The sequence below is a fragment of the Oncorhynchus mykiss genome, chromosome 11 (assembly GCF_013265735.2).
Source record: "Oncorhynchus mykiss isolate Arlee chromosome 11, USDA_OmykA_1.1, whole genome shotgun sequence".
Taxonomy (NCBI): Eukaryota; Metazoa; Chordata; class Actinopteri; order Salmoniformes; family Salmonidae; genus Oncorhynchus; species Oncorhynchus mykiss.
In genome coordinates, this window is record NC_048575.1 from 42,708,873 (window position 1) to 42,732,844 (window position 23,972).

Genomic DNA, 23,972 nt, shown 5'->3' on the forward strand with positions numbered 1-23,972 from the left:
TACATACACTGGATAGGTGTATCAAAATGTGTTTCTATTGTTACATACACTGGATAGGTGTATACAAATGTGTTTTTATTGTTACATACACTGGATAGGTGTATCAAAATGTGTTTATTTTGTTACATACACTGGATAGGTGTATCAAAATGTGTTTCTATTGTTACATACACTTGATAGGTGTATCAAAATGTGTTTCTATTGTTACATACACTGGATAGGTGTATCAAAATGTGTTTATATTGTTACATACACTGGATAGGTGTATCAAAATGTGTTTCTATTGATACATACACTGGATAGGTGTATCAAAATGTGTTTATATTGTTACACACACTGGATAGGTGTATCAAAATGTGTTTCTATTGTTACATACAATTGATAGGTGTATCAAAATGTGTTTATATTGTTACATACACTGGATAGGTGTATTAACGTGTGTTTCTATTGTTACATACACTGGATAGGTGTATCAAAATGAGTTTCTATTGTTACATACACTGGATAGGTGTATTACTGTGTGTTTCTATTGTTACATACACTGGATAGATGTATTAAAATGTGTTTCTATTGTTACATACACTGAATAGGTGTATTCAAGTGTGTTTCTATTGTTACATACACAGGATAGGTGTATCAAAATGTGTTTCTATTGTTACATGCACTGGATAGGTGTATCAAAGTGTGTTTCTATTGTTACATACACTGGATAGGTGTATCAAAGTGTGTTTCTATTGTTACATACACTGGATAGGTGTATCAAAATGTGTTTATATTGTTACATACACTGGATAGGTGTATCAAAATGAGTTTATATTGTTACATACACTGGATAGGTGTATCAAAATGTGTTTCTATTGTTACATACACTGGATAGGTGTATCAAAATGTGTTTCTATTGTTACATACACTGGATAGGTGTATTACTGTGTGTTTCTATTGTTACATACACTGGATAGGTGTATTACTGTGTGTTTCTATTGTTACATACACTGGATAGTTGTATTAAAGTGTGTTTCTATTGTTACATACACTGGATAGGTGTATCAAAATGTGTTTCTATTGTTACATTCACCGGATAGGTGTATCAAAATGTGTTTCTATTGTTACATACACTGGATAGGTGTATCAAAATGTGTTTCTATTGTTACATACACTGGATAGGTGTATTACTGTGTGTTTCTATTGTTACATACACTGGATAGGTGTATTACTGTGTGTTTCTATTGTTACATACACCAGATAGGTGTATTAAAGTGTGTTTCTATTGTTACATACACCAGATAGGTGTATTAAAGTGTGTTTCTATTGTTACATACACTGGATAGGTGTATCAAAATGTGTTTATTTTGTTACATACACTGGATAGGTGTATCAAAATGTGTTTCTATTGTTACATACACTGGATAGGTTTATCAAAATGTGTTTCTATTGTTACATACACTGGATAGGTGTATCAAATGTGTTTCTATTGTTACATACACTGGATAGGTGAATCAAAATGTGTTTCTATTGTTACATACACTGGATAGGTGTCACGTTCTGACCTTTATTTCCTTTGTTTCGTATTTATTTAGTATGGTCAGGGCGTGAGTTGGGTGGGCAGTCTATGTTTGATTTTCTATGATTTGGGATTTCTATGTTTCGGCCTAGTATGGTTCTCAATCAGAGGCAGGTGTCATTAGTTGTCTCTGATTGAGAATCATACTTAGGTAGCCTGGGTTGCACTGTTTGTTTGTGGGTGATTGTCTATGTTAGTGGCTTGTGTCAGCACAGGTCTCATTTGTAGCTTCACAGTCGTCATTGGTTTATTGTTTTTGTATAGTGTGTTTCAGTGTTCAGTGTTTTCTTTATTAAAATTCACTATGAACACATACCACGTCGCATTTTGGTCCTCTGATCCTTCTCGCCTCTCCTCTTCAGATGAAGAGGAGGAAGACCGTGACAATAGGTGAATCAAAATGTGTTTATATTGTTACATACACTGGATAGGTGTATCAAAATGTGTTTCTATTGTTACATACACTGGATAGGTGTATCAAAATGTATTTATTTTGTTACATACACTGGATAGGTGTATTAAAGTGTGTTTCTATTGTTACATACACTGGATAGGTGTATCAAAATGTATTTATTTTGTTACATACACTGGATAGGTGTATCAAAATGTGTTTCTATTGTTACATACACTGGATAGGTGTATCAAAATGTGTTTCTATTGTTACATACACTGGATAGGTGTATCAAAATGTGTTTCTATTGTTACATATACTGGATAGGTGTATCAAAATGTGTTTCTATTGTTACATATACTGGATAGGTGTATCAAAATGTGTTTCTATTGTTACATACACTGGATAGGTGTATCAAAATGTGTTTCTATTGTTACATACACTGGATAGGTGTTTAAAAATTTGTTTCTATTGTTACATACACCAGATAGGTGTATTAAAGTGTGTTTCTATTCTGACATACACTGGATAGGTGTATCAAAATGTGTTTAAATTGTTACATACACTGGATAGGTGTATCAAAATGTATTTATTTTGTTACATACACTGGATAGGTGAATCAAAATGTATTTATTTTGTTACATACACTGGATAGGTGTATTAAAATGTGTTTCTATTGTTACATACACTGGATAGGTGTATCAAAATGTATTTATTTTGTTACATACACTGGATAGGTGTATTAAAGTGTGTTTCTATTGTTACATACACTGGATAGGTGTATCAAAATGTATTTATTTTGTTACATACACTGGATAGGTGTATTAAAATGTGTTTCTATTGTTACATACACTGGATAGGTGTATCAAAATGTGTTTCTATTGTTACATACACTGGATAGGTGTATCAAAATGTGTTTCTATTGTTACATATACTGGATAGGTGTATCAAAATGTGTTTCTATTGTTACATACACTTGATAGTTGTATATACATGTGTTTTTATTGTCACATACACTGGGGGCGGCAGGTAGCCTAGTGGTTGGAGCGTTGGGCCAGTAACCAAAAGGTTGCTAGAACAAATGCCCGAGCTGACAAGGTAAAAATCATTGTGCCCCTGAACAAGGCAGTTAACCCACTGTTCCTAGGCCGTCATTGTAAACAGGAATTTGTTCTTAACTGACTTGCCTAGTTAAATAAAGGTTAAATAATTTTTTGTTTTTATTGTTACATACACTGGACAGGTGCATCAAAATGACGCCCTGGTTGGAAATGTGATCCAATGAAAACAAGTTGTGACAAAGTGTTGTTGCTTGATGTCTTCACACGAGGGATCAGGAGAGACCGAGAGCCTGAGTCGTGTCACTTAGGCCTCTTCCATTAAGGTCACCTACTGACACATGCACACACACAAACTCACATATCTCTGTAGTATCTGGTGTCTCTCGTGTGGGTCATCCAGAATATTGACCGACAGGTCCGAGATGGACACTGCTGCAGCCCCAGTGAGTGTGACCAGCAGCACCAGCATTCCCTCGCCCTCCTCCAGCGGTACGTCCAACTTATGAGTGTGCTCTTTACTCAGCGGAGACAGGTCAACCGAACACCTGAAACACACACACGCTTTAATTACAGATATACAGATATATAGACTCTGACGTTGAGAGGAATAGGGGGGGATGATAGTGAGAAAGAGTGAGACAAGTGGTAGAAAGCAGGAGAAAGTGGGGAAGAGAAAGAGCAAGGTCCCAGTAATCACTGTGCTTTTAATGTTGTCTGCCAGTCATTTGGAAATATGGTGCATGGTTATGGCACAGGGTTGCTTTGTTCAGTCCAATTCACCAAGAGACCGGGAGAGAGAGAGATACCGAGCGAGACAGAGAGAGAGAGAGGGAGAGAGAGAGAGAGAGAGAGAGACAGAGAGAGAGAGACAGAGAGAGAGAGAGAGACCGAGCGAGACAGAGAGAGAGAGAGAGACAGAGCGAGACAGAGAGAGAGAGCGAGAGCGAGAGAGTTTGAGCGAGAGAGAGCGAGAGAGAGAGGTATTCACTTTGTATGTTGTCTACCTCACTTGCTTTGGCAATGTTAACACATGTTTCCCATGCCAATAAAGCCCTTGAATTGAATTGAATTGAATTGAATTGAGAAGTTGAGAGAGAGAGAGAGAGGTTGAGAGAGAGAGAGAGAGGTTGAGAGAGAGAGAGAGAGGTTGAGAGAGAGAGAGGTTGAGAGAGAGAGAGAGAGAGAGAGAGAGGGAGAGAGAGAGAGAGACCGAGAGAGAGAGAGGGAGAGAGAGAGACCGAGCGAGACAGAGAGAGAGAGACTCTGACGTTGAGAGGAATAGGGGGGGATGATAGTGAGAAAGAGTGAGACAAGTGGTAGAAAGCAGGAGAAAGTGGGGAAGAGAAAGAGCAAGGTCCCAGTAATCACTGTGCTTTTAATGTTGTCTGCCAGTCATTTGGAAATATGGTGCATGGTTATGGCACAGGGTTGCTTTGTTCAGTCCAATTCACCAAGAGACCGGGAGAGAGAGAGATACCGAGCGAGACAGAGACAGAGAGAGAGAGAGAGAGAGAGAGAGAGAGCGAGACCGAGTGAGACAGAGAGAGAGAGAGACCGAGCGAGACAGAGAGAGAGAGAGAGAGAGACCGAGCGAGACAGAGAGAGAGAGACCGAGCGAGACAGAGAGAGAGAGAGAGAGAGAGAGAGAGAGAGACCGAGTGAGACAGAGAGAGAGAGAGAGAGAGAGAGAGAGACCGAGCGAGACAGAGAGACCGAGCGAGACAGAGAGAGAGAGAGAGAGAGACAGAGAGAGAGAGACAGAGAGAGAGAGAGAGACCGAGCGAGACAGAGAGAGAGAGAGAGACAGAGCGAGACAGAGAGAGAGAGCGAGAGCGAGAGAGTTTGAGCAAGAGAGAGCGAGAGAGAGAGGTATTCACTTTGTATGTTGTCTACCTCACCTGCTTTGGCAATGTTAACACATGTTTCCCATGCCAATAAAGCCCTTGAATTGAATTGAATTGAATTGAATTGAATTGAATTGAGAGGTTGAGAGAGAGAGAGAGGTTGAGAGAGAGAGAGAGAGGTTGAGAGAGAGAGAGAGAGGTTGAGAGAGAGAGGTTGAGAGAGAGAGATAGAGAGAGAGAGAGAGAGAGAGAGAGAGAGAGAGAGAGAGAGAGAGAGAGAGAGAGGGAGAGAGAGAGAGAGAGAGAGACCGAGAGAGAGAGAGGGAGAGAGAGAGACCGAGCGAGACAGAGAGAGAGAGACCGAGCGAGACAGAGAGAGAGAGAGAGAGAGGTTGAGAGAGAGAGAGAGAGGTTGAGAGAGGGAGGCTGAGACAGGGGAGATATTTTTTTGTTTTCCAGTGGTGCAATGGGAGGCAGGCAGGCACACTGGTGCTGAATGTGTGTGCGTGTGTTAATGAATCTGTCAATAGGTCCTGGACAGAGGGGTGACGTGGACATCAGTGGGCCTGGAACATGACTCAACCAGATGGGTATTTAAGGAGGGAGAAATAGTCAATTACAAGCAAGGACCTGTGGACACTAGCTCTCCAGGAAGAGGTATGGAGAATTGCAAAACGAGCTCCTCTCCTAGCTATTAGTCTCCTGTCTTAGTGGGAACTTGTCAAACACACATTCACGCACACACGCACATGTAGCAAGCCTGAGTCGAGCTGGCGGTTTAACGAACTCAAAAGCAGTGTCACCCTCGGCCCAAGAGGGAATCTCACATCAAACACACACACACACACACGCACACACACACATGGGAGAGGCCCACCTGCCCATGAAGTCGTCCTTCTTGCCTGCGTCTTTGTCCCAGACGGTGATGTCGATGAAGCCCCCCTGCTCCTCATACAGATGGAAGTCAAACTGCTCTCTCCACTGGGGGTTCAAAGTCTTGGGTATCGTCTGCCGAGTGGAGCACACAAAAAGAGGGACATGTGCGCAGAAAATGTGCAATTGGAATGTTAACACCCCACAGTTTTAAATGTATCCATACAGAAATGGTTTGTCAAGATCAGTGTGGAATAACTTGACTGGTCTGCACTGAGCCCTGACCTCAACCCCATTGAACACCTTTGGGATGAATTGGAATGCTGACTGAGAGCCAGGCCTTATCGCCCAACATCAGTGCCCAAACCTCACTAATGCTCTTGTGGCTGAATGGAAGCAAGTCCCCGCAGCAATGTTACAACATCTAGTGGAAAGCCTTCCCAGAAGAGTGGAGGCTGTTATAGCAGCAAGGGGGGGATCAACTCCATATTAATGCCCATGATTTTGGAATGAGATGTTTGACGAGTAGGTGTCCACATACGTTTGGTCATGTATTGTAATGCTAAAGTAACAATTGGCTAGGAAATTAATTGGAAGTTCCAGTACGTGAGGGCTGGTGTAGGTACCTTGCTCTTGTATTTCTGATGGCCCAGTCTGAATTTGACGTAGGGGTCACTAAAGCCGTTGGCGTCCATAGGCTGGAGGTCGCGAGCCTCAATCAGACTGATGCTCACTATACCTCTCCACAGCTGAGCTTTCCTGTGGACATCTGACAACCGCATACTTGAATGCAGCTGCTGCGTACACCCACACACACACACACACACACACACACACACACACACACACACACACACACACACACACACACCCAGACACACACACACAAGCATGCAAACAGAAACAGACAGTCAATCACAGTGTTCTATCTGTAGACACACAGCAATACATATGACAGACATGAAGACCATACAAAGAGATGGAGGCAAAGGAATAAACACACAGTCCAACACAGAAACATTGGAGACAACTTCTGGTTCAGAGCTTGCCCATTATGCTGTGGATCACTCCTGTACATTCTAATATAGATACTGTACCTAATCTGGGTTCAGATCCCACCCCTGATGCTTCTACTGTCCACTCTACAGGCTTATCTCTGTGTTTTCACCTGGACCTGTACTGATAAAGTGTCTCACAGTAGGAGTGCTGATCTAGGATCAGTTTAGCTTTTTAGATCATAAAGAATTAGACTATGGACAGGGGGTGGAGGCTAATTATAGATCAGCACTCTTACTCTGAGACGCGTTATGAACACAGGCGCTGGTCTATGAGTCTTTGAGTGACAGCAGTAGAATATAATAAAACCCATTGAGCTGTACCACTGACACCTCCCCCCTCAGTTTAAAACCCATTTTCAAACCGTTTCCTAATCGCTTACAGGCTAATTTAACCTCGGCAGGAGTCACACATCTATTGCTCGCTTGTGCGGGAGGAGAAAAAAACCCCGCAAAAATAAAGCCTGTCGGTACTTATTTGTCAAACAAACACATCTCTATAAGTTATCTCACTGTCTCCCTGCCTCATTTGGAGGGGCCTCATTAGCATATCTTTTGTTTGGAGTGAATTTCATTAAACTGTGAACAAACCCTGGCGCACAAGCAGCAGCACTTTGATGTGGAGACGAGGCCTATTCATTTCCATTCTCCAGACATGAAACAATGAGAGCTGTGCTCTGTGTGATACTACCACCCAGACCCGCACTACTGTACAGTAAGTCCAGGGAACCTACTACACAACGTTGTCATGCTAATGGTGAAGGGTGCCGCTCTATGCTAGCTAACTCCTCTTCCGGGGGAAAAGTCTCATTGGGAGGCCGCGTTAATTGTATTGTTGCTACATGTCGCTCATTATGTAAAAACCCATGGCCGATTTGGATTAGGAACAGATTCAACACCCCACGCCCAAAGTAGAGCAGGGAAAATAAAATATGAGGGTAAGTGTTGGGTTGAAATCCCTTATTGAAAATAACAATCAATTTAGGAGCTGATATCGTCTAAAACGAAAGCCCCGTGTGATTGAACTCTTCGACTTATGCGATAATAAAGAGGCATGAGCTGGCTTTTCTGGACTTGAAGGGAAGCTGATTTCAACTATTTTAGTGTTATAATTATGCCACAGTGGTTCTTGCATTGTTTGCATGTATTGAGTCCAGCACTATAATGGCTTGATTAAAGAGAAGAGGGTGTATAAATAACCGTGGAGACACACAGGAGAAGTAGGGCTTGGTGGGGAAGTGCAGCAGTTAGTTAGCACTGGAGATAATTCCCGAGTCACAGGCGGGATGGCCCAGTTTGGCGCTTCAAAGGGTTGGTTTGGGGGAAGCACAGCAGAATGGCCGCACCACTCCAACCAGAGACACACTCAAACTATGTTACTGTCTCCCAATATAAACTCAAACAAAACTTTTACTCAGATGTACTCAACTGTACTCGACTACACGCCTTCAGATCAAAAATGCTGCTCTCAGAAACATAGACAAATGTGGGAAGTAGACAAATGTGGGAACTCCTGAGGGCTTCTGTGGTGCAGAGGTGACAAACAAGGTGACAAACAGGATACAGAACACGAATAGCCAATGGCTACAGATACAGACACATGTGCCACATGCATAGGCCAATGTAAGGGAGAAGCAGCCCCGGGACCAGCATTCCTTCTATAGTAAGGAAATAAAAGAGAGCAAAGACATAGGATCATAGGTTAAGGGTCGATCTGTTAGGCATGATGGGAAATCAAAAGGATATTCACAGGGTGGATGTTCTCATGAGATAAAAGGGTCTCGTCTCAGACCTGGGAGATCTCGCTTGATAGCAAGTAAACCTCCAACACACGAAGACACACCTCTAAAACTATCCCTCCATCCAAAAGGTGCTCTCTCACTCTCACAAGTTCCTTCTCTGAACCTCCTCTTTTCCCTTTTTAACTAAAGAAACATGTATACTTTTTTTCTCAGGACTATCTACAATCTTCAAAGTAAGACCATTAAGGGCCAGACATTTCTTGGCTTTAGTTTGGCCCTGAAGTTGAGCCTGGTGAGCCTCTGTAAAACTGCTGCCTCAGTCACATAGGCCCCTTAACAATGTGAGGGGTATAGAGATGACAGGGGCGAAAGAGTCACTTTATTTTCTCACCCATCAGCTGCAACACTAGTCTGGCTAATACCAAACTCAAAGTCCTGTGGAGGCTAGTGGGAGGAGCTATAGGAGGACAGACTCATTGTAATGGCTGGAATGGAATTAATGGAACCGAGTCAAACATGTGGTTTCCATATGTTTGATGTGTTTGATACCGTTCCATTTATTCCATTCTGGCCATTACAATGAGCCCCTCCTCCTATAGCTACTCCTTTTCAAATCCAAACAGCTCTCTACCCCCCCCCCCCCCCAAATCAATGTTTATGCTAAATTTTCGGAGCGAATATTGCACTAACAAACGTCCTCCTATCCAGATCAGTGAGTCACGGCGCTTCCTTGCTGGTTGTATCAGCCAGACTAGCAAAACACTGGACTTGCTCCAATAGAGTCTTGGCAAACTGCTTTCAAGTGCCACACTCCATAACTTAACAATTATAACTTACAACCCTGATTAGTTGCTATATAATATATAGTATCTATTTTTATATTTCAGGCACAAAGAATATGAAATCACGGTCTAAACATTGAACTAAAGTTTCAGTATTGATTCTTGGCTGTAACCTTAAAGACTGGTGCCCAAAACACAATTTGAGGTTACTATGTTACACGGCTACATTTTCACACGATTCTATAGTTTCTGGTCAATATAAAGAGACAAAAAATTCAGTCAGAAGACCGCATCTGGACTTTTTATTTATTTTACCGTTATTTAACTAGGCAAGTCGGTTAAGAACAAATATTTATTTTCAATGACAGCCTAGGAACAATAGGTTAACTGCCTTGTTCAAGAGCAGAACGACAGATTTTTGTTTTACCTTGTCAGCTCGGGGATTCGATCTTGCAACCTCTTAGCTACAAGTCCAACGCTCTAACCACTAGGCTACCTGCCACCCCTAACCGCTAGGCTACCTGCCACCCCTAACCGCTAGGCTACCTGCCACCCCTAACCGCTAGGCTACCTGCCACCCCTAACCGCTAGGCTACCCGCCACCCCTAACCACTAGGCTACCCGCCACCCCTAACCGCTAGGCTACCCGCCACCCCTAACCGCTAGGCTACCCGCCACCCCTAACCGCTAGGCTACCCGCCACCCCTAACCGCTAGGCTACCCGCCACCCCTAACCGCTAGGCTACCCGCCACCCCTAACCGCTAGGCTACCCGCCACCCCTAACCGCTAGGCTACCTGCCACCCCTAACCGCTAGGCTACCTGCCGACTAACAACAAGCATATACTGTACATCCAGTATACCCACTACTCCTCACTGCTCCCAGTTCCACCTGTCTGTATAATGCAGCTTGAGGGAAATAAAACATGATGGAGTGGGAACTGATAACGGTGACAGGGAGAGGGGCTGGGTCTCCACCTGAACCCAGGGCAGCAGAGGGTTTTGGGTGGGTAGAGTAGGTAGGTAGTTGGTATTAGAGGTAACATGCCATGTATTACCTTATTGGATCGTTTCCAGCTCCTTCTCAAAAGCATGGTCTGTAAATGAGACAAAGCAGTTATCGGACGCTGGAGAGCTTAGAGCTGCAGGGGATCAGAGGGCAGAGGTCAGCCCAGGAGGAGGCAGGGTGAGGAGGACGGTCACAGGCAGCCAAAATAAGCAACACATTCAGTAAGAAGCGCTGCCACCCACAACGGCCCATATATACTGTGCTGCACACACACAGGGGACAGGTATATATGTGTGCTAGCACGCACACACTGGCAGACAACACGCAAATACAGTCCCACATGACTCTCTAACCCTACCCTTGGCCCTAACCCTTCAATACCTGCAGATCTTAAGGGTATGTGTAGGTGTAACCTGTGTAGAGGAGGTCCTTCAACCATATTGCTTCCACCTTACAGATCCGAAAATATTGAAGGGTTGTGAGGGCCAAATGAATGGTTATGAAGTAATTTGGGACTGGCTTACACACTCCAGGATGTGTACGTGTGTATGTGTGTGTGTGTGTGTGTGTGTGTGTTTGTGTGTGTGTGTGTGTGTATGTGTATGTGTATCTGGGCATTTGTTTCTTAGACATTAGTAGTCATTATGTTAAGGTTATTTTCCTGTTTCTGATTACCACGTAGGTCAGTAATTTATGAAATGTGAACATATGAATGTGAATCGTCCGTCTAGTTTTGATTCTAGTTTCTCATGCCCTTGAATTCAAGATTTCATTTTGCCCAGTAGGTGGCGATAGAGGACAACATCCATACTGTGTAGTGTCGCTGTGACCTTGTGCTCCTTTTCACAGTTTGAGGGAATCAAAAGGATGCTTAATCCAAATACACTTCATATGTTGTGTCAAATGCGGATTCTGTGAATTATCGAACCAAATAAGGAGCACAATTAAGACATCAGATCAAACAGAATAAAACATTTCCCCCAAGAATCTCCTCTTGTTCTATATCAAACATGCAGGGGTCCAATTAACCAAACAAATAATTGAACATAAATAAATACTACTCTGAAACATTGAGCACATCCACAGAGGGAAGGATGCACATCATTAGGAGCAATATTACCCAACACTCTTTGAAAATGGAAAAACATTTTTTTTCTAAAAGCAAATTGTTTGTTGTGCGTGCTCAAATCTTTTTTCTCCAGTGGGTCTACTATACTGCAAATTAATTTCCACCAATTGAAAGATGGATTGTATACAGTTCAGCAGCTCATAGACTATCTATCACTGGCTCGCTGATGTATTACGGCACCGTGCCATTGGCTGGGGAGACATTTCCTATGAGCCAAATTGAAGTGAGAATGAAAAATGATTTTACCATTTTTATGTCTGTGTGTCCAGTATGAAGGAAGATAGAGGTAGCTTCTCAAGCCAATGCTAACTAGCGTTAGAGCAATGGCTAAAGGTCTATGGTATGTTCTAGCACGCTAGCAGATACCCATAGACTTCCAGCCATTGCGCTAACGCTAGTTAGCATTGGCTTGAGAAACTACCTCTAACTTCCTTCACACTGGACCGAGGAACTTGAAGCTGTCGACCCACTCCACTACAGCCCGATCAATGTGGACATTTCCTGTAGTCCACGATTCGATCCTTTGTCTTGCTGACGCTAAGGAGAGGTTGTTATCCTAGCACCACACTGCCAGGTCACTGACCTCCTCCCTATATACTGTCTCATCGTCGTCAGTGATCAGGTCAACCACTGTCGTGTGAAAAATGAATGATGGTGTTTGAGTCGTGAACGGCCACGCTGTCGTGGGTGAACAGAGAGTACAAGGAAGAGACTAAGCACGCACCCCTGTGGGGCCCCCGATGTTAATGGTCCAGTGTGGCGGATATGTTTTTGCCTACCTTCACCACCTGGGGCGGCACCTCAAGGAAGTTCAAGATCCAGTTGCAAGAAGGAGGTGTTCAGTCCCAGGGTCCTGAGCTTTCGTGATAAGCTTGAAGGGCACTGTGGTGTTGGGATATGTACGTACGGTCACTGTGGGGGCGATGTCATCGGATCACTTATTAATGAAGCCGGAGACTGATGTGGTAAACTCCTCAATGTTATCGGATCAATCCGGGAACACTTTCCAGTCTGTGCTAGCGAAACAGTCGTGTGGCTTAGCACCGCTTCATTGGACCACTTCGTATTGAACACGTCACTGGTACTTCTCGTTTGAGTTTTTACTGGTAAGCAGGAATCAGGAGGATAGAGTTATGGTCAGATTTGCCAAACGGATGGAGAGCTTTGCATTGTGTTTCTGTGTGTGGAGTAAAGGTGATGTAGAGTTTTTTTCCGCCTCTAGTTGCACAGGTAACATGCTGGTAAAAATGAGGCGAGACAGATTTCAGTTTCTCCGCATTAAAATCACAGGCAAATAGGAGCGCCGCCTCTGGATGTGCATGGTATTGTTTGCTTATGGCCCTATACAGGTCGTTGAGAGTGGTCTTGTGCCAGTATCGTTTTTTTGGAGGTAAATAGACATTTGATGAAAACTCTCTTGGTAAATAGTATGGTCTGCAGCTCATCCTGAGGTATTCTAACTCAGGCGAGAAAAACCTAGACACTTCCTTTACATTCGAGCACCAGCTGTGGCTAACAAAGAGACACACACCGCCCCCTTAACCTTACCCTAAGCTGCCGTTTTGGTCTTGACGATGCATAGAAAAAACAGTTAGATGTACAGTACCAGTCAAAGGTTTGGACACACCTACTCATTCCAGGGTTTTTCTTTATTTTTACTATTGTTCTCATTGTAGAATAACAGTGAAGATATCATACCTATGAAATAACACATATGGAATCATGTAGAAAGTGTTAAACAAATCAAAATATATTTTATATTTGAGATTCTTCAAAGTAGCCACCCTTTGCCTTAATGACAGCTTTGCACACTCTTGGCATTCTCTCAACCAACATGAGGTAGTCACCTTGAATGTATTTCAAGTAACAGGTGTGCCTCGTTAAAAGGTAATTTGTGGACTTTCTTTCTTTCTTAATGCGTTTAAGCCAATCAGTTGTGTTGTGACAAGGTAGGGGTGGTATACAGAAGATAGCCCTATTTGGTAAAAGTCCATATTATGGCAAGAACAGTTTAAATAAGCAAAAATAAATGACAGTCCATCATTACTTTAAGACATGAAGGTCAGTCAATGCGGAACATTTCAAGAACTCTGAAAGTTTCTTCAAGTGCAGTCACAAAAACCATCAAGCACTATGATGAAACTGGCTCTCATGAGGACCACCACAGGAAAGAAAGACCCAGAATCAACAGGACAATGATCCTACACTCCTCCAGGCTGTGTAAGGGCTATTTGACCAAGAAGGAGAGTGATGTAGTGCTGCATCAGATGACATGGCCTCCACAATCACCCGACCTCAACCTAATTGAGATGGTTTGGGATGAGTTGGACCGCAGAGTGAAGAAAAAGCAGCGAACCAGTGCTCAGCATATGTGGGAACTCCTTCAAGACTGTTGGAAAAGCATTCCTCATGAGGCTGGTTGAGAGAATGCCAAGAGTGTGCAAAGCTGTCGTCAAGGCACCAGGGTGGCTACTTTGAAGAATCTCAAATATATATATGTCATAGTTTTGATGTCTTCACTATTATTCTAAAAATAAAGAGAAACCCTTGAATGAGTACGTGTGTCCAAACTGTTGACTGGTACTGTTAATTACCCACGTCCTTGTTCAGCTGCGACTCCGAGAAATACACAATATCACAGTTCTTCAGGATCCGTTGATATGATAGTCTCAAACGGAACTCATCCAGATTGTTCTCTAGTGATTGTACGTTCGGCAATAGAATGGCGGGTAGAGACGGTTTATTTACTCGCCATTGTAGTCTCGTCAGGGAGACCACTAGTTTGCCTCTCTTGCGCCGTCTTATCCTCTTTGGAGCCCCGGGGATTAAGGCCTGGTCCGGAATGAGCTGTATGTCCAATCAGGCTTTATGGAGCCCTTAGGACAGTCTAAGATACTGATGTGGAAACAGACATTTTCCATTTTCATCCAAATCCTGGCCCATTCAGATATGATATATACATGGTTAGTTTGATGACGTGACAGAGAGAGAGAGAGAGAGAGAGAGAGAGAGAGAGAGACATAACAACATAGCGGACTTACAGCTTCCCTGAAGTCTCCCTCTTTGGGCGACAGTGTGACTGCCAGGTCTAGAGTTCCCAGGTCATGGTCGGGGTACTGGGGGTCCTCAAGGTCAAGGGTCACATCCAGGTTCCTGAAGTGGCAGAGGGAGGACACAGTGACCCGCACGCACATGCACACGCACACATGTACACACACTCCCTAGCAAACCTGTGTGTGTCATGTAAATACAAGTCATTTGCATTTCCATGGAAGTACACTAGAGGGCAGTGGTGCATTGAATAAGTTCCATTGAACCAAGTGTCAAGGGAAAGGGGGACACAAATAGGTGATTTGTGGGCCTAAGAGAGAAAGATAAGCAAACAAGGACAACAACTGTGAGTGACAAAGAAAACCGATGACATGGCTGAGAGACATGGAGACAGAATGTGTTGGAGAACAAGAGAGAGAGAGAGAGAGAGAGAGACGGAGAAGAAAAGGAAGGAAGAGAAGCAGAAGGAGATGGGGGATGGAGAAAGAGGGATGAGATGGAGGGATGAAGGGAAGGACAAGAAGACAAGGAGGAGAAAGAAGAGAAAGATGGGTGAAGGAAAGAGAGAGAGCATGAGAGTGAGCATGCAAGAGAGAGAGAGCGCAAGAGAGTACAATCAAAAAAAGAGAGAAAGTGCAACAGAGAAAGAAAGAGCGAGAGTTGAAGGAGAGGTGTAAAGTTGAGTGTTTCCCCTGTCTGTCCAGACCTCTGGTGTTCCAGGGACTCCAGGTAGAGGTATGCCGAACCCATGAAGTCATCCTGAAGGCCAAAGTCATAGTCAAACACCTGCAGGACACAACACACTGTTACCATAGAGACCACATACTGTATTGTATAGGGTTGCAAAAAATCTGGTACCTTTCCCAAAATGCCCAGGTCTTCCAGAAATACTGTCTAGATGACTTGGGATTTCGGGCTTATTCCCTCCTGATCCCCGGGAATATTACAACCAGGTTTTCTGGAAAGTTACATGATTTTTGCAACCCTAGTACTGTACTCTGCTCAGGTGTACTGCACTGTAGTACAGTTGAAGTCGGAAGTTTACATACACTTATGTTGGAGTCATTAAAACTAGTTTTTTAACAACTCCACAAATTTCTTGTTAACAAACTACAGTTTTGGCAAGTCGGTTAGGACATCTATTAAGTCATTTTTCCAACAATTGTTTACAGACAGATTATTTGACTTATAATTCACTGTATTACAATTCCAGTGGGTCAGAAGTTTACATACACTAAGTTGACTGTGCCTTTAAACAGCTTGGAAGATTCCAGAAAATGATGTCATTGCTTTAGAAGCTTCACATAGGCTGATTGACATCATTTGAGTCAATTGGAGGTGTACCTGTGGATGTATTTCAAGGCCTACCTTAAAACTCAGTGCCTCCTTGCTTGACATCATGGGAAAATCAAAAGAAATACGCCAAGGCCTCAGAAAACAAATTGTAGACCTCGACAAGTCTGGTTCATCCTTGGGAGCAATTTCCAAACACCTGTAGGTACCACATTCATCTGTACAAATAATAGTACGCAAGTTTAAACACCATGGGACCACGCAGCTGAAATACTGCTCAGGAAGGAGATGCGTTCTGTCTCCTAGAGATGAACTTACTTTGATGCGAAAAGTGCAAATCAATCCCAGATCAACAGACCCTGTGAAAATGCTGGAAGAAACAGGTACAAAAGTATCTATATGCACAGTAAAACGAGTCCTATATCGAAATAACCTGAAAGGCCGCTCAGCAAGGAAGAAACCACTGCTCCAAAACTGCCATAAAAAAGCCAGACTACGGTTTGCAACTACACATGGGGACAAAGATCGTACTTTTTTGAGAAATGTCCTCTGGTCTGATGAAACAAAAATATAGCTTTTTGGCCATAATGACCATTGTTATGTTTGAAGGAAGAACACCATCCCAACCGTGAAGCACGGGGGTGGCAGCATCATGTTGTGTGGGTGCTTTGCTGCAGGAGGGACTGGTGCAATTCACAACATAGATGGCATCATGAAGAGGGAAAATGTTGTGGATATATTGAAACAACATCTCAAGACATCAGTCAGGAAGTTAAAGCTTGGTCGCAAATGGGTCTTCCAAATGGACCATGACCCCAAGCATACTTCCAAAGTTGTGGCAAAATGGCTTAAGGACAGCAAAGTCCTTAAGGTATTGGAGTGGCCATCACAAAGCCCTGACCTCAATCCTATAGAACATTTGTGGGCAGAACTGAAAAAGCGTGTAAGGAGTAAGGAGGCCTACAATCATGACTCAGTTACACCAGCTCTGTCAGGAGGAATGGGCCAAAATTCACCCAACTTATTGTGGGAAGCTTGTGGAAGGCTATCCAAAACGTGTGACCCAAGTTAATTAAACAATTTTAAGGCAATGCAACTGTCACGTTCTGACCTCTATTTCCTTTGTTTTTGTATTTATTTAGTATGGTCAGGGCGTGAGTTGGGTGGGCAGTCTATGTTTGTTTTTTCTATGTTTTGGGGCAGTTCTATGTTTTCGGCCTAGTATGGTTCTCAATCAGAGGCAGGTGTCATTAGTTGTCTCTGATTGAGAATCATACTTAGGTAGCCTGGGTTTCACTGTGTGTTTGTGGGTGATTGTTCCTGTCTTTGTGTAGTATTCACCAGATAGGCTGTATTAGGTTTTGAGTTCTCACGTTTCTTGTTTTTTCGTTAGTTTGTTCATGTATAGTGTCGTGAATAAAATACAATGAACAACCACCACGCTGCGCTTTGGTCCGCCTCTACTTCACAAGAGGAGAATCGTTACAGAATCACCCACCACAACAGGACCAAGCGGTGTGGTAATGGGCAAAGGAAAAAGCAGCAGCAGGAGCAGCGCGAGGAGGTATGGACATGGGAGGACGAATTAGACGGAAGAGGACCCTGGGCTCAGCCAGGAGAATATCGCCGTCCCAAAGAAGAACTGGAGGCGGCGAAAGCGGAGAGGCGCTGGTATGAGGAGGCAGCGCGGCGTCGTGGATGGAAGCCCGGGAGTCAGCCCCAAAAATTTCTTGGGGGGGGGCTAACAGGGAGTATGGCTACGCCAGGTAGGAGACCTGAGCCAACTTCCTGTGGTTACCGGGGGGCTAGAGAGACCGGGCAGGCACCGTGTTATGCTGTGGAGCGCACGGTGTCCCCAGTGCGGGTGCACAGCCCGGTGCGGTACATTCCAGCTCCGCGTATCGGCCGGGCTAGAGTGGGCATCGAGCCAAGTGCCATGAAGTCGGCTCTACGCATCTGGTCTCCAGTGCGTCTCCTTGGGCCGGCTTACATGGCACCAGCCTTGCGCACGGTGTCCCCGGTTCGCCTGCATAGCCCAGTGCGGGCTATTCCACCTCGCCGCACTGGCAGGGCGACCGGGACCATTCAACCGGGTAAGGTTGGGCAGGCTCGGTGCTCAAGAGCTCCAGTGCGCCTGCACGGCCCGGTCTATCCGTCACCACCTCCACACCCCAGCCCTCCGGTGGCAGCTCCCCGTACCAGGCTGTCTCTCCGGCCCATCCGTCCAGAGCCTTCCTCCTCTCCAGCGCTGCCGGAGTCTCCCGCCTCTCCGGCGCTACCAGAGCCTTCCTCCTCTCCAGCGCTGCCGGAGTCTCCCGTCTGTCCGGCGCCTCTGCCGGAGCCTCCCGCCTGTCCGGCGCCTCTGCCGGAGCCTCCCGCCTGTCCGGCGCCTCTGCCGGAGCCTCCCGCCTGTCCGGCGCCTCTGCCGGAGCCTCCCGCCTGTCCGGCGCCTCTGCCGGAGCCTCCCGCCTGTCCGGCGCCTCTGCCGGAGCCTCCCGCCTGTCCGGCGCCTCTGCCGGAGCCTCCCGCCTGTCCGGCGCCTCTGCCGGAGCCTCCCGCCTGTCCGGCGCCTCTGCCGGAGCCTCCCGCCTGTCCGGCGCCTCTGCCGGAGCCTCCCGCCTGTCCGGCGCCTCTGCCGGAGCCTCCCGCCTGTCCGGCGCCTCTGCCGGAGCTTCCCGCCTGCCCGGCGCCTCTGCCGGAGCTTCCCGTCTGCCCGGCGCCATCGGAGCTTCCCGTCTGCCCAACGCCGCCAGCGCCGCCCGTCTGCCCAGCGCCGCCAGCGCCGCCCGTCTGCCCAGCGCCGCCAGCGCCGCCCGTCTGCCCAGCGCCGCCAGCGCCGCCCGTCTGCCCAGCGCCGCCAGCGCCGCCCGTCTGCCCAGCGCCGCCAGCGCCGCCCGTCTGCCCAGCGCCGCCAGCGCCGCCCGTCTGCCAGGAGCCGCCAATGCCGCCCGTCAGCCAGGAGCCGCCAGTGCCGCCCGTCAGCCAGGGGCCGCCAGTGCCGCCCGTCAGCCAGGGGCCGCCAGTGCCGCCAGTCAGCCAGGGGCCGCCAGTGCCGCCAGTCAACCAGGGGCCGCCAGTGCCGCCAGTCAGCCCAGCGCCAGTGCCGCCAGTCAACCAGGGGCCGCCAGTGCCGCCAGTCAGCCAGGGGCCGCCAGTCAGCCAGGGGCCGCCAGTCAGCCAGGGGCCGCTAGAGCCCCTCCGCCCGGAGCAGCTGTCCCTCTGTCCCGAGCAGCTGTCCCTCTGTCCCGAGCAGCTGTCCCTCTGTCCCGAGCAGCTGTCCCTCTGTCCCGAGCAGCTGTCCCTCTGTCCCGAGCAGCTGTCCCTCTGTCCCGAGCAGCTGTCCCTCTGTCCCGAGAAGCTGCCCCTCTGTCCCAAGCAGCCCCTCTGTCCAGTGGGGTCATTGAGAGGGGTGGGCATGGTGAGCAAGCCACGGAGGCGGACAATAAGGCGGACTGAGACAATGGCGAAGTGGGGTCCGCGTCCCGCGCCAGAGCCGCCACCGCGGACAGACGCCCACCCAGACCCTCCCCTATAGGTCAAGGTTTTGCGGCCGGAGTCCGCACCTTTGGGGGGGGTACTGTCACGTTCTGACCTCTATTTCCTTTGTTTTTGTATTTATTTTGTATGGTCAGGGCGTGAGTTGGGTGGGCAGTCTGTTTGTTTTTCTATGTTTTGGGGCAGTTCTATGTTTTCGGCCTAGTATGGTTCTCAATCAGAGGCAGGTGTCATTAGTTGTCTCTGATTGAGAATCATACTTAGGTAGCCTGGGTTTCACTGTGTGTTTGTGGGTGATTGTTCCTGTCTTTGTGTAGTATTCACCAGATAGGCTGTATTAGGTTTTGAGTTCTCACGTTTCTTGTTTTTTCGTTAGTTTGTTCATGTATAGTGTCGTGAATAAAATACAATGAACAACCACCACGCTGCGCTTTGGTCCGCCTCTACTTCACAAGAGGAGAATCGTTACAGCAACCAAATACTAATTGAGTGCATGTAAACTTCTGACCCACTGGGAATGTGATGAAGGAAATAAAAGCTGATATAAATCATTCTCTCTACTATTGTTCTGACATTTCACATTCTTAAAGTAAAGTTGTGATGTCAGGAATCGTGAAAAACTGAGTTTAAATGTATTTGGCAAAGGTGTACTGTAAACTTCCGACTTCAACTGTATATGCATTCATCTTATTTATATTCCTTTCATTTTCACATTACATGGCATAAATCCACTGAAATTAGCGCTGTACTCTGATAAACACGTCACAATTACATGTTTCAGACGGAGGCAATGGTTAGACTAAGTATATAAAGATAGTACTAATGCTTGAAAATACATGTGTTAATATCCCAAAACAGTGCAGTAGCTCTGCGTCCTCCTACCTTGACATAGAGGGGTTCTCGGAGGCTGTCCACCAGCAGGCTGACTTTCTCGTCCCACACTGGGTTCAGGTTCTTATTGATAGTCCTGCTCCTGAACACCTCCTTCCCACCGATCTTAAACTTCACATACGGATCACTTGTCCCTGGACACAAGACAACAACACGGAGGGAAGATGGGGGTTAGTATTGCCTGTCCATAGAGACAGGAGGGAGATTTATTCTGCGCAAAAGAGATTTGGGTGAAACTGATGAGATAAGGGTGCTTTGTTTTGGGAAAAAGCAAGGTGCTCAAGATGGTGCATAATGACTAAATATTGTTTTCGATATGCCTCTTCGTGTATTGCTTACTGAATCTAGTAATACTTCTGTAACGTAATGTCATGCATGTTGTCCTATTCAGAGTTGAATCTATTTTACCGCGCTGTAGGGGTAAACAGATGTCTCTCTCTCACCCCTCTCTCTTTCTTTTCCTCCCTACCTCCCCCCGGTCTAAGGCAGCCTGTCCTCTCCTCTCGGTTGTTATAGTGAGTTGTGTTAATGTTTGTGAGCATGGGGGTGCTAACCAGGGCAAGGCAGGTCAGGTCACACAGACAAACACTGTCTGGCCTCAAGACTCATGTCATGTGACTCACACTCCAGGCCCTGTTATCTACAAAAGTAATGCCAACAGAACTGCAGTAGGCTAAAATGCTTTTGTAGATAACTTGGACGGATTTTTGGAAACAAAAGATGCTCTACAGGGATGACGGGGACCATCCATCCAAATAATCTTGGTGCCTGGACCCTGTCCTCGCATTTCAAGGCCGTGTTGAGACATTGACTCCAAAACAGCCCAACCACTGCTCAGGTACCTCATCCCATTCCCACTATTTCACAGTGTTATCATCATACTGCCACAGACAACCGTATTCCCAGGGATATTGTCAGTGATAACCTTGTGACCATGAAGATGAATTTCACTGTTAGCTCTGTTCCTGTTAACCCAATTGGGAGACCCACTGTGGTAAGCTCGTCCGGTGCTATTATTTCAAATGCCACAAATATGGATACCCTGCTGTTTTCTAATCGTGTGAAGGGCTCGGGCTGTTTCATATCAACTTACGAAGTTTGATTTCCAAGCCTGGATATGCTGGTTCTCACAGACTTAACTAAATGGCTCAATCCCAGATAAGGACATTGATATTGCTGATTACAACATCTTCAGGTGTGACAGTCAGAAAAAGAGAGAGTGGGGTGGCTATATTTGGGAAATAAACTCTTGTGGCATCATGTTCTCTAAACATCACTATCCTATCATTTGTATAATTTTTTTTTAAAACTATTTCTGAGTAATTAAAACCTTTTATTTCATCTGATTTAGTTGTGTTAGGAAATGTTTACTTAGATACAGTATGGGTTACCCCAGCCTCTGGACTTTAACCTGACTCAACTGATTGCAAAATGGATTCATGCAACATGGATTCAGTGGTGTCTTTGCTAATGATCTGAGTGATCACTGTCCTACTGCATGAATTAGAGATATCAATCAGAATACACTGATCCTCGTATATTTATGAATAGAAGCTTTTCTTCATGACACGTGTGCTCAGACTTTTCCTCTACCAGCTGCCCTGAATTAGCTATAGAATTGTTCTCACCTGTTTTGATCTCTCTGGCAGACCAACACCCTCCCTTTCAACGCCTTAGAGAACAAAAAAAATAGAACAAATCCTTGGTTCTCTAAAGAACTGTCAGATTGTTATGATGAGAAATCAAGGCCTGGGCCAAGGCTACAAAAGTTGACTGTAGCTAATTAGCATTTTTTTTTTTTAAAGCAATTGAGAAATCGATACACTTCCTCAATCAAGAAAGCTACATCTAGAAACGTTCTAAGTTCTATCTCAGACTCTGCTGGTGAGCCGTCTAAAGTTTGGAAAACAGTTAATCCACTGACGTGTCGAAATTCCTCTCCGCAGGCTTTGCTTTAAACATAAATAAATGATGGTTTAATTTAAGCTGGTCCGCCAGTCGACCTCCTGCGCCTCTTGGCTCACTTGGAAGTTCTGTCAACTAGTGAATCTTCATGTTCTTTTCAACAACTTTACACTTGTAATCAATCTTGCCTTGCGCAAGATTGATGACCCACTGGGCAGATTTGCTCCTCTGATTTCAGAATCTTTAACACATATTTTTAACCTTACAATTATTTCTGGTATCATCGCCAGGGTCTGGAAGGTGGCCCATATACTCCCCCTTCACAAAGGTGGTGACCCGTGACCTAAATAATTATTGCCCCATTTCATAACTGACTTGGACTAGCAAAAATTCTAGAATCCTTGCTAAATACTCACCTACGAAATGATTTCTAAATGTACACCAGTCAGGTTTCAGACCAGGTTATTTGGTTATAAACCATGTTCTTAATTGCTTGGATACGAAGAAACACTGTGCAGTCCTTTTTATTGACCTGTCTAAAGCCTTCGACAATGTGGATCACCCATTACTTTTCATTACTTATTCAGAGGCTTTCATCAATTGGCCTGGACCAGGCTGCCTGTAGTTAGTATGGAAATTATTTAAAGGACAGTGTTAAATCAGGTTTTCCAGACATTTCAAGAGGTGTCCCACAGGGATCAACTCTTGGTCTGGTTCTTTTCACTATTTACATGAACTAAAATTGGCACTAAATGCAGGTAAAACCAAGTATATTTATTTTCCAAATCACGTAAAAATATATCTGATGATTTATTCATACATACTTTGGATGGTGCCCTCACTGATCATGTCCTCGATTATAAATGTCTGGGCATCTGGATCGACAAAAAGCTATCTTACAAAAAATCACGTTGATGAGTTAGTTAAGAAATGATGAATTAAAATAGCCTTCTATAGTAACAGGTCCTGTCTTTTGTTAAATAGCAGAAAACAAATCATTCAGCCAATATTCATTCTGGTTATTGACTATGGCGATATTGCCTATATGAATGCAGCTGCTACGGTATTGAAGCCATTGGACACAGTTTAACATAGCAAATGGCACTTTACTACGGGCGATAGGTTTAGCACGCATCATTGCATTTTGTATCAGAAAGTAAACTGGCCTTCCTTGAAGTCTCATAGATCGATACACTTCTGCCATACCTTACCTCATTGTTCACCTTCAAGCGTATAAGTTACCAGACCCGGACTCAGGGATGGCTAACCCTTCAATCTCCACTGAGTTACGTAATTCTGCTTCTAGTTTTTTTCCCCGCATGGTGGAGTAATCTCCTCAAGTCGTTAAAGTTGGTGCCTCTAAAGCAATTCAGGGGGATGTTAAGAGGGCCTTTTTACAGAATAATGTGTTTGTTTAACATGACTGTGTTCTGCTTTTCATGTATTGTATAATTTATTTGTATCGAGATATGTATAGTGTAATTGTTGTTTATCGATGTAGTTTATTGATTTGTTTGACAGGTCGTCATTGTTAATAAGAATTTGTTCTTAATTGACCTAACTGTAAAAAAGAAAGGTAAAGCATAATTGTATTTTAATGTGACTAAGGATAAAGCCTAATAGGCTGCTTCGGGAACATGCTGTGGGGTTGTAGGCCTCAGGACTAAAAAGGCTCTCTTTAATTAACAGCTCACTCTCATTAAAACTATCCTCTCTTGAACTGTAGCTAATTTGAAGCTGTTTTGTGAAGGGTGCACCCACATGACAGCACACACAAGTATACACATCAGGCCAGGGGTCATTTCAAATTGAAGGAAGTCGACTCAGGGAGTAAACTTAGATAACAATTCAAAATGTGAAAGAACGGCTTCTATTTTCAACGACTTCTCAA

At 45.0% G+C, this 23,972-nt stretch overlaps 1 protein-coding gene across 5 annotated transcripts in view; it reads right to left on the bottom strand.

The window, feature by feature from the left end:
* Positions 1–23,972, bottom strand: part of LOC110535714 (multiple C2 and transmembrane domain-containing protein 1) — a 204,756-nt gene that overhangs the window by 77,051 nt on the left and 103,733 nt on the right. For 2 of the 5 annotated variants that reach the window (XM_036935502.1, XM_036935499.1), the window contains exons 3-9: positions 20,168–20,310; positions 15,204–15,283; positions 14,488–14,599; positions 10,367–10,405; positions 6,357–6,524; positions 5,735–5,865; positions 3,372–3,558 (exon numbers count right to left, since the gene is read on the bottom strand). In XM_036935502.1, the coding sequence (XP_036791397.1) occupies positions 3,372–3,558; positions 5,735–5,865; positions 6,357–6,524; positions 10,367–10,405; positions 14,488–14,599; positions 15,204–15,283; positions 20,168–20,310 (860 nt within the window). Of the gene's footprint in view, positions 1–3,371; positions 3,559–5,734; positions 5,866–6,356; positions 6,528–10,366; positions 10,406–14,487; positions 14,600–15,203; positions 15,284–20,167; positions 20,311–23,972 lie in introns of all 5 variants that reach the window. The other 3 variants (XM_036935501.1, XM_036935498.1, XM_036935500.1) reach the window with 2 other exon arrangements.